At 41.4% G+C, this 16,963-nt stretch overlaps 1 protein-coding gene across 1 annotated transcript in view; it reads right to left on the bottom strand.

The window, feature by feature from the left end:
• IGSF8 (immunoglobulin superfamily member 8) overlaps positions 1-16,963 on the bottom strand; it is a 500,226-nt gene that overhangs the window by 267,893 nt on the left and 215,370 nt on the right. The window contains exon 4 of the mRNA XM_044059079.1: positions 13,356-13,769. Coding sequence (XP_043915014.1) covers positions 13,356-13,769 — 414 coding nt within the window. The remainder of the gene's footprint in view (positions 1-13,355; positions 13,770-16,963) is intronic.

The following is a 16,963-nucleotide window of genomic DNA, read 5'->3' on the forward strand; positions in this document are numbered from 1 at the left end:
TATAGGTTCATAGTTAAGTACTAGCCTAGCTGCCCTTGAGGACCATTTTAAGCCTGGCCAGTTTCCTTTTTTGTACTCAAATTAACCTATCATATTTAGTTAGTGATTGGCCTTACCCATCACATACTCAATAATTATATATTATCCCTAATGAGATAATGAGATTATCACATATAATTTGAGGGGACCCATGCATTGGCTAAAGCATTTAGGAGCTGCCTCTGTCCATTAGTAGTACAGGGGGCAATCCTAGGGTAAATTTCCTGTTTCCCATCCATATATTAAAGTTGTACTTGAATATGGCCAGGGATGAAATTTGTTTTATGTGGATGGACAGTCTGATTCAGAGCAGAGGTATCCTGTGCGAGATATACCTGTTCATCCAAACAGTTCTGTTGATATTGCAGCAATGGTTTATATCCCACAACCAACTATTTTCTATGCCATTTGACTTGCTGATTTGTAGTAAATCCATCAGTATTGGGCCAGAAGATGCCTTGCACTGCAGACTCAGGTTGCCTCTTAGCAGTCTGTAGGATACACAGCATAGTGACAGGGCTTTGAGTCAGTCCATGTAAAACATTTTGTTTAGGCCTTGTATCCTTTTAGTTAGGTATCTCAATGGACATTCTAGTTGTTGCATGTGTCTGGACAGATACATGTTAAAAGTGGCATTATAGTCAATGACTGGTCTAATGAAGACTGAGTAAAGGGGAGAACAATGACACCCCCACATCCAGACACAATCCCTTTGTTTATACACTGTGCAATATAAAAGGACTTTATAGTCTTTACAGATAGGGAGGAAGGACAGACCTGGGGGAAGCCTAACATACTCTATGTTGACGACAAGGCGATTTATAGATCTATTTCATTCCCCTCCACTATCAAATACAAACCTTAATCTCTCTATTTGGTTTCCTCACAGCAGGAGGTTCTCCGGTTCGATCCTCTGCTGGGGTGCCTTCTGTGCGGAGTCTGCATGTCCTCCCTGTGGTTGCGTGGGATTCCTCCAGCTGCTCCGGTTTCCTCCCACATCCCAAAGACATGCTGCAGGTGGATTGGACACTCTAAATTGGCTCTAGGCATGAATGTGTGTGTGTGTGCCTTCTGTGGAAGGTTGGGCGCTGGGCTAGCAACTCGACACCATAAAACTCCACTGCCAATCATAAGCGGACAGGTGATCCGCTGTTGCGACCCCTAACTGGGAAAAGCCGAAAGAAGAAGAAGAATCTCTCTATTTGGCTTCAGACAAGGAACCTTCTTCTCAAGCTGAAAATATCAAAGCCACTAAATTTGGTGCCGAACAAAATCTAAAGTTGCTTCCTTTCGTTTACAACAACTGTTACCCCTATGAGCTAGCAGATCTCCTCCACTACCCTGAAGTCCAGTTTGATGATCAACTAAGCTTCAAACACCACATTAACATAAGTAAAGCTAGCAGTTCGCATTTCCTCTCCCCACAAGTAAGTGATGGCATAGGAAAGGGTATTGTACAACCACAACAGGATAGGGCATCTGATGCTTTCAAGTAGAACTTATCCGGCTCACAGACAATATCCAACCCAATATGTATAACAACAGTTATTCCTTCTCTAACAGAAAACATCTCTGTCAGACTTTTAAACACAAAATGGCTTCCAGCAAAATGAAGATCACAACCACTTGTCTGGTCACTTTGATATGATCTGTATATGGAAGAATACCTCTCATTTTAATGGGGGGTCCACTTTGTAATTTCGAAATCTCAAAATCTCGAGTTTCAAAATACAGATCCCAGAAACTCGAGATTTTGGAATCTCAAAACAAAGTAAAAAAAAAAAAAAAAAAAAAAAAAAAAAAAAACAATAAAAACACTAAAAACTGTTTTTGCAGGGGGCATGACCCCCTGCATCCCCCACACCACCTGCAACTTAAATATACCATCTCTGAGATTGCACTACAGTGGAGAGAATGGCAAGTGTAATGGGAGCACTGCCATTATCTTCACTGTAGTGCAATCTCAGAGATGGTATACTTAAGTTGCAGCCTGGGGGTGTGGGGGTGTGGGGGTGCAGGGGAGCTTGCCCTCCTGCGAAAACGTTGTTTTACTTAGGTTTTTTTTGCACCACTTTGCAGTTTTGAGATTCCAAAATCTCAATGTTTTGAGTTTGATTTTTCGAAATTATAAAGTGGACCCTTTAATGGGTCATCTTACAACTAGGTTCTCTAGTTATCATCTTATATTTCTTCCTTCCTCTTGAACTGCCCTTCTTACTGTACTAATCTTGCCTAGTCAGTCAGAGGATCTAAACTTTGGGAATCTCTGACTCTGAACATCCTCACATGTGCCTTTCTTTGACGACTTCCTCACCCTCTTTCCCATTTATCGTCTCCACCTACTTTTATTAAGCTCTTCTCTCCTTCCCACACCCCACACCTCTCAACTGTCCAGACTTTTGCCTCACATTTTGAGTCTGCTCTTCATAACATATGCAGTTTTTTGGCAAATCACTGAGGACTAAAGTCACTAAATAATGACACACATTTGAGTTTCAGATTTTATATCCTTCAGGAAATCTATGATAACACAAAACCCGTTATTCTATCAACTTTCTAAGTTTATAAGAGCAATATTTAAAATTTGTCTCTATTTTTGGGCCTTTGTTCCCCCATTATTTTAGGTTGTTAAAGATTTCTTGAGCTAAGAGGTTGAGAGTTATGCGGGCCCTTCCAGTTCCGTCTAAATGTAAGAATTATATTCATAACAAAATCAGAAGATATAAGAAAGCTTACTGTTACCTGTTTATCCCTAATACTTCTCTTCTTGGATTTCTGTAATGATAGCACTTTTATGTTTTTTTTTTTAATTCTCAAAGTTTTCATATATTGTATATTATCTACAAAGTTTTCATTTTCTGTTTTTCTGTTTATTTCTCTTTGTATTAAATCCCAGCATGGCCTAAAAATTGTTCATTTGGATCAGTGCTCTATCTCAGTTAACAAATTTAAATAAATAAACCACCATTTAAAGTACACAAAGCTTAGGATAATCCCGATTTAAATCATCCCTCCTCCATTACATCAAGATTATTTTATGAGCTTTAAAGACATGTTGGACCCTTTTTGGCTCCTCAGGGTTTCTGTGTAAGCATAACGTTTTGTATGTTTCTTTAAAGGTCTCAGCATTTTCATTACAGCCTGCTTCTATTCTGCCCTTTATCCACTCTTCTTGGGTTCACCAAGTATCCTAAAGAGGTGAGGACAACTTTAAACATGTAGGTGTCTTGAAGAGCTACAAAACAGTGTGGCTTAAATGAGTAAGGCATTGAGTTCCAGTTGATGTACATCCTCTTGGGAAGCATTTTTTCTAGGTGTTTTTTACTCTATGCCTGCTATTTATCAATATTCACTCCAGTCAGACATAGGCATTTATTTGCATACCCAGAAATTGCATCAGCAATCAGCTATTGAGCTGTATAGAAGGGTTATCATACTGGCAGCCATAAGCATGATTTGTGCCTCCAATTAACAACCCTACATCTGATAGCATCATCATGAGTGACTGTTCTCATCACAGATGGATGCATTAGGCTCTCCCCTCCAGAACAGCACATATAGGTGACCAGTCCCTCTAATCTGCCTGCCACCACTGGTACTCCATCTCTCCAACTGAGTGAGCCTGGCTTATCTCACAGACTGTGATCCAGAAGGTAGTAAGTCTGCCTAGCCATAGATGGCAAGCACACTCTCCAAACAGTGGCCTGCATTATTTCTGGGGTAGGCTATAGAGGCATTTTCCTCTGTCCTGACTCCACCTGAAACTCTCCCCCTGGTGGTGACATAGGCCCTGCATCACTGCAGGAAATCCAAGGCCCTGCCCAGATATGGGCTTACTTCCTCACCCCCCCCCCCCCACGAGAGCTACCATCACTGGTTTGGGACTCCAAGCCTGTCTCTTCCCAGTTGACTTCTTTTATTCAAACCTCCAATTGCACTGAAGTACAGCCAGACCAGGGACCACTACTTTCTTCAAACAGAATGAGCAAGTCCTTCCTACTGCTGACTTCCATCTCATCTCACCCCTGCCCCAACTCTGACTCCCATCTCACCCCTCCCACAACTCTTGTGTTATGAGCCACTTCTGAGACCCAAGGCTGTTGCGGTTATAATTATGGCTTTATCTCTATGCCACACAGCTGTGCTTCCTGATTATTAGTTTGTTTCCTACCATGTCCGCATGCATACTGTTTTACAGTGAGTAAATGAGCTAACCGGATCAAGTTTCCTTTCCTGGTGTCTCCCGTGAAAAGATGCATTTGAACACAGAGGATCTTACCCGCTTAACAAAAAATAAGGTAAAACACAGTTGAGGATCAAAACCTGCACAACAGGAAAAAATAAGCTGTGATGACACTGTTTTCATTCAACTTGATACACAAAGGAATTATTAATGCCATTACCTCACCTGCTCCTTCTCACTCAGCGCCGGATCATTCACTCAGTCCTCTACCAACCTTTCTACTGTCCTACACTCTCATCTCTAATCTCCCACTATTCACCCACCAGGCCTCTTCGTAGCTCCAATCAAGGTCTTCTAAAAACCTACAAACCCAAAACTAAATTCGGCTGCAATCTCTGTAGCTACAACCCTACCAAGGCTTGGAACAGCCTCCCACTTGAAATTAGGTCCCTTGAGCAACACAAGCAATTTAAGACTACTACCAAAGAATACGTGCAACGTAAATGGACTTGCCACTGTAAATATTCTCCTTAATCCTTCTTCCAACCCTAACTTCTCCCAACTCCCCCGCCTAACTACTGTCTCATATCTCGCTCCCACTTATTACCTCATTACTTAAACAGTGTTCTGGATTATGTTAACCTCGTTAATAACTTGCTGATGTGTATATGATCATTAATTCCTTTGTACTAGTTATTGTAGTGATTATTTATTTTATTTATTTTACATTTGTTGACCGGGATAAATCCGACTGGATATATGTCCATTTTCAGCGGAGGCCCGGGGAGAAAAGCTCCACATGTAGAGTACAATTACATAAAGTTAAGAAGGTACATGTTAATAATTTGTTGTAGTAAAAACAAGATAGAGAAAAAAAGAACATGCCATATAAGTGATTAATATAAAATTTCTCTGATGTATACTTTAATAGACACGACAACAATGTGAAACAGATGGAGACAGACAAAAGTTTAAATATATGTTTTTTTTTTTTCTTTTACTTTTGTAGATCAATGTATACTGTAAATGACAGTCTGTTTAACTTGTTGGAGCTTTTCTCCTCGGGCGTCCGCTGAAAAAGGGCTACTTAGCTCAAATGTAAAATAAATAAATAAAATAAATAATTTCTAAAATAAACGACTTCATTTTTTTTCTAAGTCTATAAACTACCTTTTGTTACATTACCAGCAGTGGAGAGTTGTCTTGTAATAAATTCAGAAATCAAAATAATTTGTTTTGACTTTTCTGAGATTAGCATCATTAACATCCACTGCTGCAAATGACAGCCAGGAAATATGAGAACACACACAAGGAAATATCAAATATGCATAATAAAAAGTCTCAATTTGAAGATTCAGTTATTTAAGACATGGCTATTTCTTAGATGCTATTGCATTACAATAGTATGCATACAAATTTTAAGGTGTGATAGAAGCCTCTTATTTCAAGTACAGGGGCTCTATTCCTGTTAAAAATGAAGTCCAGGATCTTCATTTGGGTGCACTCCAGTTTCCTTTTATCATAGTTGCTATCATATTTCCTTCTTTGACAGTTACTTTCATACTGTACAACAAACGAGGCAGGGACTGAACAAACAGCTGATTCCACTTACACTGAGCGTTTGCCTAATTGTATGTGCTTATCTACATAAATGCATGCTTAATGAATAATGGTAAGTGTTAAAAAAAATGTGCAAGTATGACCTCAGTTATTGTGCCAAAAGATTTAAAATAAATTAATGCAGTAATTCTGTTGACATGAAACACGTCTAAGTAATAAAAAATACAACTTTGCAATGCTATAGTATTGCTGTGGGAATTGGCCTGTGCAGACTCTAGCTTGGCTGGGTCTTACAGGTTTTACTGCATGATTTGTCTGTGTGACCTTTTTACCCTTTGGTTTGAATGAGATAATAATGTTAAAGATGCAGGAGGAACTCTATATGAAAACTTTATGATTTACGGACGCATTCTATTACCCTATTCTCACGTATCTTCTCTTTTCTGTGGAGGGCAGAACACCTCACTCTTTGCATTCTACTTCAGCAGATGGCTGGGGTAGCAATATTTGCCTGGAATGGGTGAACTAGTGTAGTAAATACTGCATTATTAATTACATTTACATACAAGGTAAGAGAAAAGGAACACTAAGTGCAATTAGTCCAAAGACTGATGTCTGGATATCAGGGAATAAGAAGGGTGTCTGTCGGCAGTATCTTCAAGTCTTTCTAAGCAGTGAACAAGCAGTCTGATGCCGGAGGGCAGCACAACCTCCCCAGTTGTCAGAAATGGAGTGAGAAAGAGGAAGATCCTAGAAGGCAGAGAGGGGATGTTGAAGATAACAGAACAATGTGCACCGACCAAGGAGAAAAGTGGTCAGCAGTTAGAGGGGTTGGAGAGTAGGAGTGTGTACTGCAACACTGACCTACTCAGACATCTACAATTAAGGTCAGTGGGACACTATTTTACTACATTCTTTGTAGCCAATGATGTAGTACTGATTTAGGAGAACTCCCAAAGCTTGGGTACTGGGTCATCTATATCACCCTAGGAATAAGGTTTTGCAGGATGGCAGTAGGAGAACTTGCTCTAGCCCTGGAAACATTGCCTCGATTATAGTGTTTTATAAAGGTGTGCACCGAGTTCCACGTGGCTGCCTCTAGGATTACCTGGGTACGGATCCTTTGAGAAAAGCAGCGGTAGTGGCCCCGTGCTTGGTGGAGAGGGTTTTAATATGCCCAGGGTAGATCTTTTCCATGGTGGGAGGGAGTAACAGAACTTAATGCAGTTTGGGACTCATTTTGAAATATTTTGTTTGGAAACAGGCCTGTTCTGTTTACCCCCTGCAAAAGCCACCAGTAATTGTGCTGCTCTGTTAGGAGTTTTTGTCCTGGCTAGGTAGTACCTGATCTGCCTATGCACATCCAGGGAATAATGGACTTGCTCTGCCTGTTCTGTGGATTTAGGAAGAAGACTGGCAGGTGGATAGTCTGGTTTAGAGTAAGTTCTGATACCAAATAATGTAGCAAGCACAGTCAAAGGATAAAGTGCCTCTATGATACGAAAAACTTCAAAATCAAGAAAACTCAAGACTCGCTTTGGATGGTGTTGCCTCTTGAGTTTTCTTGATTTTTAAGTTCTAATACCACCTTAGGCATAAAGGATGGGTTTTCTAAGGGTTACCCCATCCCTGTAAAAGAGGGTGAAAGGCCCTTTACACATGAGGACTTATAGCTCTGAGACCCTCCTTGTTGATGTGACAGCTGTAAGGAAAGTGGTCTTCCAAGTGAGCATCTTTAAAGAGGCAGTGGCAGCAGGTTCAAAGGGGGCAAAGGTGAGTTTCTCTAGCACATAATTTAGATCTGAGGCAGGAATAGGGTTCCTTCTGTGTGGTCTCAAATGAATTACTCCTTTTAGAAAAAGCTTCATGTGGGGGTGCGAGAAGAGAGGTGGACCGCTGTGCAGGCAGGCACAGATGAGAGATGCATATACTTTAATACTGTTGTAGGAAAATTCCTACACCAATCATATCCTGGATGATTGGCTAGGAAACCACAAATTCACCCTAAGGGTTTCACCTGTGTCCCTCTTAGATAAGGGCAGTTGGTGTGGATTTAGATCTGCTTATAGCACACATTATATCTCAACACCCCAGGGAACAAGGGTTGAACTTCGCTAGTCTTGTAAGGGACTTAGGGCCATTAGCCTAGTAATCTCCTATGAACAGGCCTAACAGGTATCCAAGACTGAGTTAATGTCTGCCTGAGAAGGGTTGGTGTTCTTGCTGTGATACCAGATGGAAAATATCTTTCATGTTCTCAGGTATGCTTTTCAGGTTTTGGGTTTCCTTGCCTCCAGGAGACATTCTTTAATGTCAAATCCCAATCCTCCAGGTTGTTAACTTGAGTGTGGCTAGTTGATGATGGAATACAGATCCTTTGGCTTGGCTGAGGAGATATACTTACTTTGGTAGGGTGTGGAATCTGCCCTTGCTGAGGATCAGGAGAAGGAAGAACCAACGTTACCTCAGCCAGAAGGGGGTCACTAGGATCATGCTAGGTCTGTCCGCCCTGACTTATCAGTACTCTGGGGATCAGAGGTAAGGGCAGGAATGAACATAGGAAGTTTGTCCATGTGAATGAGAAAGCATTCATTTTCCAAGTCTCTGTCTGTTGAGTCCTGGAGCAGAACTTTTGTAGTTGTTTGCTCTGGTAAGAGGTGAACAGGCCTATTGAGAGGACCCACTACTGTAAACTTAGGTCCAGGAACACCTCTCTCTTCAGCATCCATTTGCTGGGGTCTAGAATATCCTTGCCTAGAGAATCTGCCAGGGTACTGTTCTGACCTGGAACATAAGATGTTATGCGAGTCACCAGTATTCAAATCTTCCTCGTGAGTCTACACAAAAGGAGGGACATAATACCCCCTTATTTGCTTATGTATGACATCACTGTGATGTTGTCTGTCCATTTTTGCAGGGTCCCTTTTTCTGCTGAAAAACCTTTTATGGCCAGAAAGACTTAGTTCCTTCTGGTTTATAAGCAGTTTTCTCTGCTATGGTGTCCAGATGCCCTGCATTTTCAGGAAACCTAAGTACCCCCCCCCCCCTCCAGCTATGTCTGAACTGTCAGTGGTGATGGTCTACAGTGATCTGTAAGGCATCTAGGGTCTCTGCTCTGGAGTTTTCCTTAATGAGACAGTCATCTAGGTAGGGGTAAATATAAACTCCCAGAGTTTTGTAATGAGGTATCACAGAATCTAGACATTTTATGAAAACTCTGGGAGCAGTAGACAGCCCATAATTGGAAGTGAGAGGCTGATGCTACAAATCTTAGGTATTTCCTGTGACTGTCTGCTATGGGGACATGGACATAAGCATATTTTAGGTCTAGAGTGACCAGATCAGAAATCATGGGGAGTAATTTTGTAAAGGAAGCATTTTGAACTTTGGGATGTTGAGAAGCATGTTTAGTTTGCAGAGGTCCAAGATGGGCCTCCTAATGCCCTCCTTTCTTGGAACTAGAAAGATCCTCGAATACTCTTTTCTCTTCTGACCTGGAAGACCAGGCTGAAGGAATCCTTGGTGAAGTAGTTTCCAGACGATAGGAGGTAAGAGGCTTTCCTTTTCTTGTGGTGGTTTTGGAATGCCTAAGAATGGTGGGGTTTATACGAATTGAATGTAGTACCCCACTTTGTATGCTGTTGTTGCCCCTGGTGATGGTTTTCCATTGATTTAGGAAGGAGTCTTCCAGCCAGAGGTTCAGAGGGGAGTGTGGGTAGGGTATAGGAGACTGAGGCTAAACATAGTCACAGGTGGTCTTTGTACTGAATTGTCTCTTTGGAGCCCCATTTTCTGTGCAACTGTTCTTGTTACCATCTCCTGGATTGTCTGGGTCTCTTGCCATGGAGAAATCTCCCCTTGTCTTGTCTAGGGGAAAGGTCAAGGTTTTGAGGGGCAATTCCTACTGTACCTTGGTACCAGAGACAGATAAAAATTCCTCAGTTTTTATTTGCTTTCCTTTCTTATCCATCTACTCAAAAACCTGTTTTATTGGAGGTCCAAAAAGGATTTCTTTGCCTAATGCAGCATCCACTAGTTCAGCCTTACTCTCTTCTAACAGGGGCTGGTCCTGCACCATGCACATCTGCACACTAGCTCAGCCTTACTCTGATCTAACAGGGGCTGGTCCTGCACCATGCACATCTGCACACTAGCTCAGCCTTACTCTGCTCTAACAGGGGCTGGTCCTGCACCATGCACATCTGCACACTAGCTCAGCCTTACTCTGCTCCAACAGGGGCTGGTCCTGCACCATGCACATCTGCACACTAGCTCAGCCTTACTCTGCTCTAACAGGGGCTGGTCCAGCACCATGCACATCTTCACACTAGCTCAGCCTTACTCTGCTCTAACAGGGGCTGGTCCTGCACCATGCACATCTGCAGATGACAGAACCTGTTGCAGCTGCTCTGCATAATCCATCTGAGGCATCATAGTCACACGTTAGGGAATGTCTGTAGACTTGCAAAGCTTGTCTTGCTTGTCTTCTAAATTTTCTTTGATAAGATTCTATCCACAATAGAGTCCACCTTAGCTAGAATTTTGTCCTGGCAAAATTCAAGGCACTTTAGCATACAGAATTGGCAATTCAATGCTCTCACTGCAAGGATGGCAGAGGTATAAGCTTTTTCCCCAAATCTGGCTCATAGTCTACTTTCCCAATCATTAGGTAGGGATAGCTTGTTGGCTCCTTAGGTACACCTTTTGTGAATTCAGTACAGATAACTGAGGGATCAGCCTTAAGATTTTTGTAAAGGTGATTGTGAGATTCATGCACTCTGTACAACCTATCCAGTTTCCTAGAAGTAGGTGGTAAAGAATCGGGATGTAAAGCAATAGCTTCAAAGACATCATCCAGTAGTACATGTACAGGAAGGACAGCTAGTGACCTAGGACAAGGCAAATTTAGTAGTTCCCTATAACATGTCTGACCTTGCGAGAACTGTTTGCTTTCCCAGTTGAAAGTCTCCTTCATTCTATGAAGGGTATCCCTGAAAGAAAGGTCCTGGGGGGCAGAAGAGAGGGTGTCATCGAAATCTTAATTTGGATAAGTTTGTGGTGGAAGGTGCTCAGAATAGGGCAATTCTTCCTCAGCTTCTGAGCTTGAGGAATTTAAATCTTCCTGAAAGGCCACCTTCCTGCTTCCTCTGGATGGCGAGGTTTCAATAAAAGAAATGTGAGAGGGCTCCCTGGATTTCATGAAAGCCATGAATTCCTGTGCTATTCTTGGAGGTCTTGGGCATTGGCCTGACAAGAAGTGGCTGTGGGTGGAGGTAAAGAAAAGGAAGTGTCTTGCTTTGGCTTTTGTGTACATTTAGAAGGGATGACCTGAGGTTGTGGTCATCTGACTGCAACTTCATTAAGGTTTCAGTAGCCAAGGTAGACCCACAAGCTGAACTTCAGAAGCTGAGGCCTGCTAAGTGACCTCAGACCCAACTGATGTCTTTGTTGAAGTAACAGTGGTAGGTAAGCCAGAAATCATGGTGGCCTCCAGAGGGGTCATTCCAGAGGGTTTGGGGCTAAAAGTCATCACACCAGGAAGCACCAAAGGTAACTGACCTTGATCATTGGTCAACTTAGGGACTTGAGACAGAGCTTTAATGGAAACATCAGAGTCTTGATTTTTTAGTCTTTCCATGTCTATGGAATGACGCTAGCAGAAGCTGGTGTTTGCAAAGACCCGGCTATAGCAATGGGTTGTGACACTACCGGGGAACCTGAATATAAGAACTCCATATGTGCAGCTAATACCTTAGCCCTATGTTTGAGTGTTTTTGTCTGGAATTTAGACAGTTGGGATAAATTAGAGATGCCATGATAAAGCCCCAATCAGAACAGACAAAATGAGTGAATATCTTTATGGGGGATTTGTTTCCCACACTTCAAGCAATTGTTGACCTTTTTAAACATTAAATTAATAAAGGAAAGTAGGGCAGCTGCGGTGGTGCAGCAGTTAGCATTGCTACCTCACAGCAAGAGGTTCTCCGGTTCAATCCTTGGCTGGGGTACCTTCTGTGCGGAGTCTGCATGTCCTCCCTATGGTCGTGTGGGTTTCCTCCAGGTGCTCCAATTTCCTCCCACATCCTAAAGATATGCTGTAGGTAGCTTGGACACTCTAAATAGGCCCTAGGCGTGAGTGCGTGCGTGTGAGTGCCTTCTGTGGAAAGGATGGATGCCAGGCTGACAACACGTTACCATAAAACTCCACTGCCAATCATGAGTGGACAGGTGCTCCTCTGTGGTGACCCCTAACCTGGAAAAGCCGAAAGAAGAAGAAGAAGAAATTAATAAAGGAAAATCCCCACTGGGGTACTCATCTGACTGGAAGAAGGAGACACTCTGTAAAAAAAACTAACCAACTGATGGACTGTGAGCAGTTTGAACACATGTGAATTGAGGAAGACTGCATGACTAGAAAGAACTGAAGATAGTGCCGATGGATGCCATTCTTGTACCTTGACATGCAGACATTGGTGTTGAGATGCCCATCAGCTAGGGATGATGCAAAGATTCTGGAAATCAGGCGAATCACAGACTTCTGCATGGCAGGAAGATCCAAGAATCAGTATTGCAACATCGACTATGAAGAGCATCTGATGATTCTGTTTCAGGAACAGAATGGAAATCACTTAATGGCTGCTTGCGGAGAAAAGACATTCAGAGTTCGATCTGCTCACTCTACACCCTGCCCTTTGGTATAAAAGCATTGCACTGCTTTGCAACCTATTCACAGCAGAGATTTTTAAGTAACACAAAACACTCACGTCATCAGGGCATAGGCAGACTAGAGTCACTGTGTATTCTGTTTGCTTAGTTAGGAAGAAAATCAGGAGGAAAAAACAGCATCCACAGAATCAGAAGCTAATCTGCTCTACAGTGTCTACCATCATTAAAGTCATAAGACCTTATGTTCACACACCTTCACAACTTCATTACCATGTCCTCACAGGTAGGAAATAAGTCTCCCCCATCACGTATGCAGCACTTGACGGAGGCAAATGATTTTTATGGGGGAGGGGATACAGCAGTTGAAATAAGATCATCAGAATTTCTCCAAATACACATTCATCAAGAATATCAGACCACACTTCATTACATTTCTTTCAGCTGAAAAGCAGAGGCTTCTAGTGAAGTAGATGGAAATGAAAAAAATAAATTACAGGAGGAAATGGGCAGAGAGTATTAGAGGGCATGAGATGGAAAACAATAAACCAGTTTTGGTAGGTTAATTGCTTGCATGGCTGGATTAAGGTTACAAACAGAAATGTGTGTATCTTCTTACAGCATGGAGGCCTGAAACTAATTGCATGCTGACACCAACAATACCTGTTCTATTTGTACATCAGTTGGGACTTGTATATAACCTTGTAATGATTTTTATTTATGCATCTACTGATTCCAGTACTGCCAGAACAACTTAGCAGGTCTGAATACTCTTGTATGGATTCTACTTATGTTCCATGAGAGGGAGGTAAGATTGCAAAAATGACTGTACATAGCATAAAATGTACTCACCTCGCATACATGATTATATCAGAGTTACTGCACAGAATTGGTTCTACAGATTGCTTACCTTCACTTTTTAGGACAACCTTTAGTCCCTTAGACTTTTGGTGAGCTACTTCATATAGTGACCCATTTGGATATTGGACGGAAATAATCGCTGAACAATAATAGGTTCCCAGGTCCCCTGGCTGGGTAGAATGAATCCTTAGCCTGTACTGCTCAATTCCTGTCCTCTCCAGTGAGATGTCACGTGTACCATCGGCATTACTGTAATGTTGTCCAAGAGTCACAATTCCATCTGGACCTAGTACTGCTACCAGCTGCTCCTGGGGAGAGCCTTTCATTGGAGTGGCAGTCCATTTCAAAGCCATGATGGTGTGGGATGCATTAGAAACACCCTTAACTTCGCAGAAGAGTTCTAGAGTGTCCCTGACAGTCAGGCGGGTTTCTGCAGGATGTGCTGATACCTGCAGGATGTTACCTTTAAAAAAAAAAGAATGAATTATGGAATAAATAAGCACTTGTAGACTTCATAACATACAGTTTGGTTTCCTGTGGTATACACTGCTGAAGCACTCTCAACATGAGTTACTATGTCTATTTAATATATGACTCATTTTGTGGTTAATATTAGTTGCTACTGAGAAATTACACAGCATTATTTATTTTAGACACAGATTCATAGGTGAAAACGGAGCCATTTTAAGACAAAACAATAAACTAAGGTCAGAATCAAACCCTGTATCTTGTGCCTATGAAGTAAAGACCTTAACCACTATACTAAACCCATTCACCAAGGTATATGCATAATGGCCTGTTGCTTTACAGGCTGAGCTAACAGGAACTGTATCATTTGCAATTGCAGCATAAAATAAACAAAGAAAGAAATCTGACAAATGAGTCTATATGACAGAAGGTACACAGAGAGGGTAGTCATTCTGTCCTGATGACAGAGATTCTTGAGACCACTGAACTTTTTGGTTATGAATCTTGGAGGTCTATCACACTGAGTGACATGTTTAGACAAATATGTTCCAAAGGGAAATTATATTCAATAATGGGTAGGAAGAAATATGGGTAAATGGGAATTAAGACTTATTTGGATCTAGAGATTTTTTTAATTAGATGAAACATCTAACCAACTGTCTTAACTAATGTGGAGACATGGTCAAAAGATAAGGAATTATCAACAATAATGTCTAGAGGTGGTCTGGATTGTGATTTATTCTAGTGGATTTCATCTAATCCTTCTGGATTGGTTAAAAAGCCTGTCCTGCAAGATCTGTGATAAGTTTTTTTTACCAAATTTGCTATGATAGCTCTAAACATGTTTGTGCTTTTAGTAGTCTAGCTATGAATTTCTTCTGGTTTGCTCTAGTAATAGTAAAGAGAGAACCAAGTCATTACTAGGCCTCAGATTGCTTTAGAACCTAGACAAGTGTTACTTTCTACTGGTCTCAGTTTCCTATTGGGTCATGTGAATTTTTTCAACTTTTGTCAGCACGGCCGGCCTTAGGTGAACTAGGCGACCACCTAGGGCGCCGTAAAGGCCAGCCTGTTAAAGGGCGCAGTTTTTATTTGTGTATTTATTTTAATAAAAGCTTGCGCTCTTCTTTGTGCCCTGTTGAAATGTAACAGGAAGCAGGAACCATGGGGGAGGGGCGTGAGCGCCCTCCCACTTACAGCTGCAGGTTGGCCAGGACTGTTAAAAAAATAAATAAAAAAGAAAATAATAAAAACTTTACTTCACATTACGCGTGTCTGCTGTAAGGAGGAACATGAACGTGCGTGTGTCACTACACGTTTGGGCATTTGGTTCAGAAAGGTTCTGCTCCCCTCCTTCCCTAAGCTTGGTTTGAGAAAAGTAAGCAACTGTATGGCGTTTGGTGTTATCGAACGGTGTTACGATTAAGTTGTTGCAGGGTCAGTCTATGGGGTTTCAACAACTGCAAATCTATGTGCATTATGAGCCCTAAACTTTTTCTGCTAGGAGTAACCAGTCGCTTAATGCTGCTAATGGCAATCATTGCTGTAATACCACTCCCTACTCATCGGGTCTATATTATATCATCGAATGCTTAAAAAAGCGAATGCTGATTGATCGACCTAATTTAAGCGAAAGCTTACAATCTTGAACTGTCAGATCAGCGATTTTTTTCCCAGGGGAAAAAAAAAAATCGCTGATCCAAAACACATGCACATAACACAAGCACACATGCACATAACACAAGCACACCAAACAAACAGAAATCTACACACATACACCTAAAATCTGATACCTAACCCTACACTAAACTATGCACACACCACTAACTACCCACTTACTTTAACCCAAACTCTAACCCTAAGGTCCGTCACTATCGCACACTCACCTCACCCGCTCCCTAACCCACTTAAATCCGCCCTAACCCTCATGTCCACTCAATCACACACACACCTAACCCGAGCCCTAACCCTAAATCACCCTAATACTCACATCCACATAATCACACACTTACCTGAATTCGACCGGTAACTTTCCACCATAAAACTGAAAATACCAAAGCAACAGAAAGACAACCAAATTCTTTCCCTAGGAAAAAAATTGAGTTTCTGCTGCTTCGATATTTTGCAGTTTCGCGAAAATAAGTTCAATCAATCCGCGTTCGCTTTTTTAAGCGTTCGAGGATATAATATAGACCCTACTCATCTACCTTAGCTTTTTGAGTATATTGTTTTGCAAAGGTGTTTACACCAGATATTTCCACTCAGGGCTCAGACTCTCTCTCTCAGCTGGCATGAAATTTCTGAGGGGGGAGTGGGGGGGCAGAAATCTACTGACATAACTAACATCCATAAAAGTCCTTGGTCAGATTGCTAGACTGCCAGATTGTGGCTGAAATTACTATGATAAACTGCTGTTGTGTACATTATGGCTTTTTGCTACAATTTGACATGAAGTTTTTGCTAGACTGTTTAAAAGACCTATGATAGCTGTTGCAACAGTTTATTACACACTGTCATTTTAAGCGGCCACAAGACTGTAGCTGTTAAGTGTGTGTGTTTTTTTTTTTTAAACCAGAAAACAAAGTGGACTGGTTGTCAGACCGCTCTTTGGCCAGAACCCAAGCACAGTAGGGCATAGCAACCAGTATGTATACTTGTTTACTTTCTTTTTTTTTTTTTAAGTGCGAAACCAAATAAACTAAACTACTTCTACAGATAATTAGAATATGTCAGGGTAATTTACACATGTGAAGATGTATACACTTGATAGTCAAGTAAAAGAAAAACAAATGTATATATTGTACAGACAATTTAAATGTGTGTAGCAATGGTGATTTTTTACGAGTGGAAATAATTGCAATTAATACAATTTACATAAAGAAGACATAACAGGTGTGTCTGCAGTAGGGCTAGTAGTGCAAAGCAGTTGATTTTTTTTATTAATAGTAGTGTGTATTTTAAGCATTCGCCCTAGAGTGGAGAGTTAACCGGGGCAGTCCATATTCTACTTGTAGGATTAATACATTCTTGGCTATAGCCATATTTTCTGTAGGGGTAAGTAGATGTGATTAACTTGGAGCCCAGTTGCATTTTGTATAAAGGGGTAGGTTATCATATCTGTCTGTTTTGCTAGTGAAAGTGTGGGGTTTGGAGTTTTTTCTAAGTTTCTTTGTCCAGTAACTAGTGGTA

Source organism: Protopterus annectens, chromosome 17.part0 (assembly GCF_019279795.1).
Source record: "Protopterus annectens isolate FY-2018-M chromosome 17.part0, PAN1.0, whole genome shotgun sequence".
Classification (NCBI taxonomy): domain Eukaryota; kingdom Metazoa; phylum Chordata; order Ceratodontiformes; family Protopteridae; genus Protopterus; species Protopterus annectens.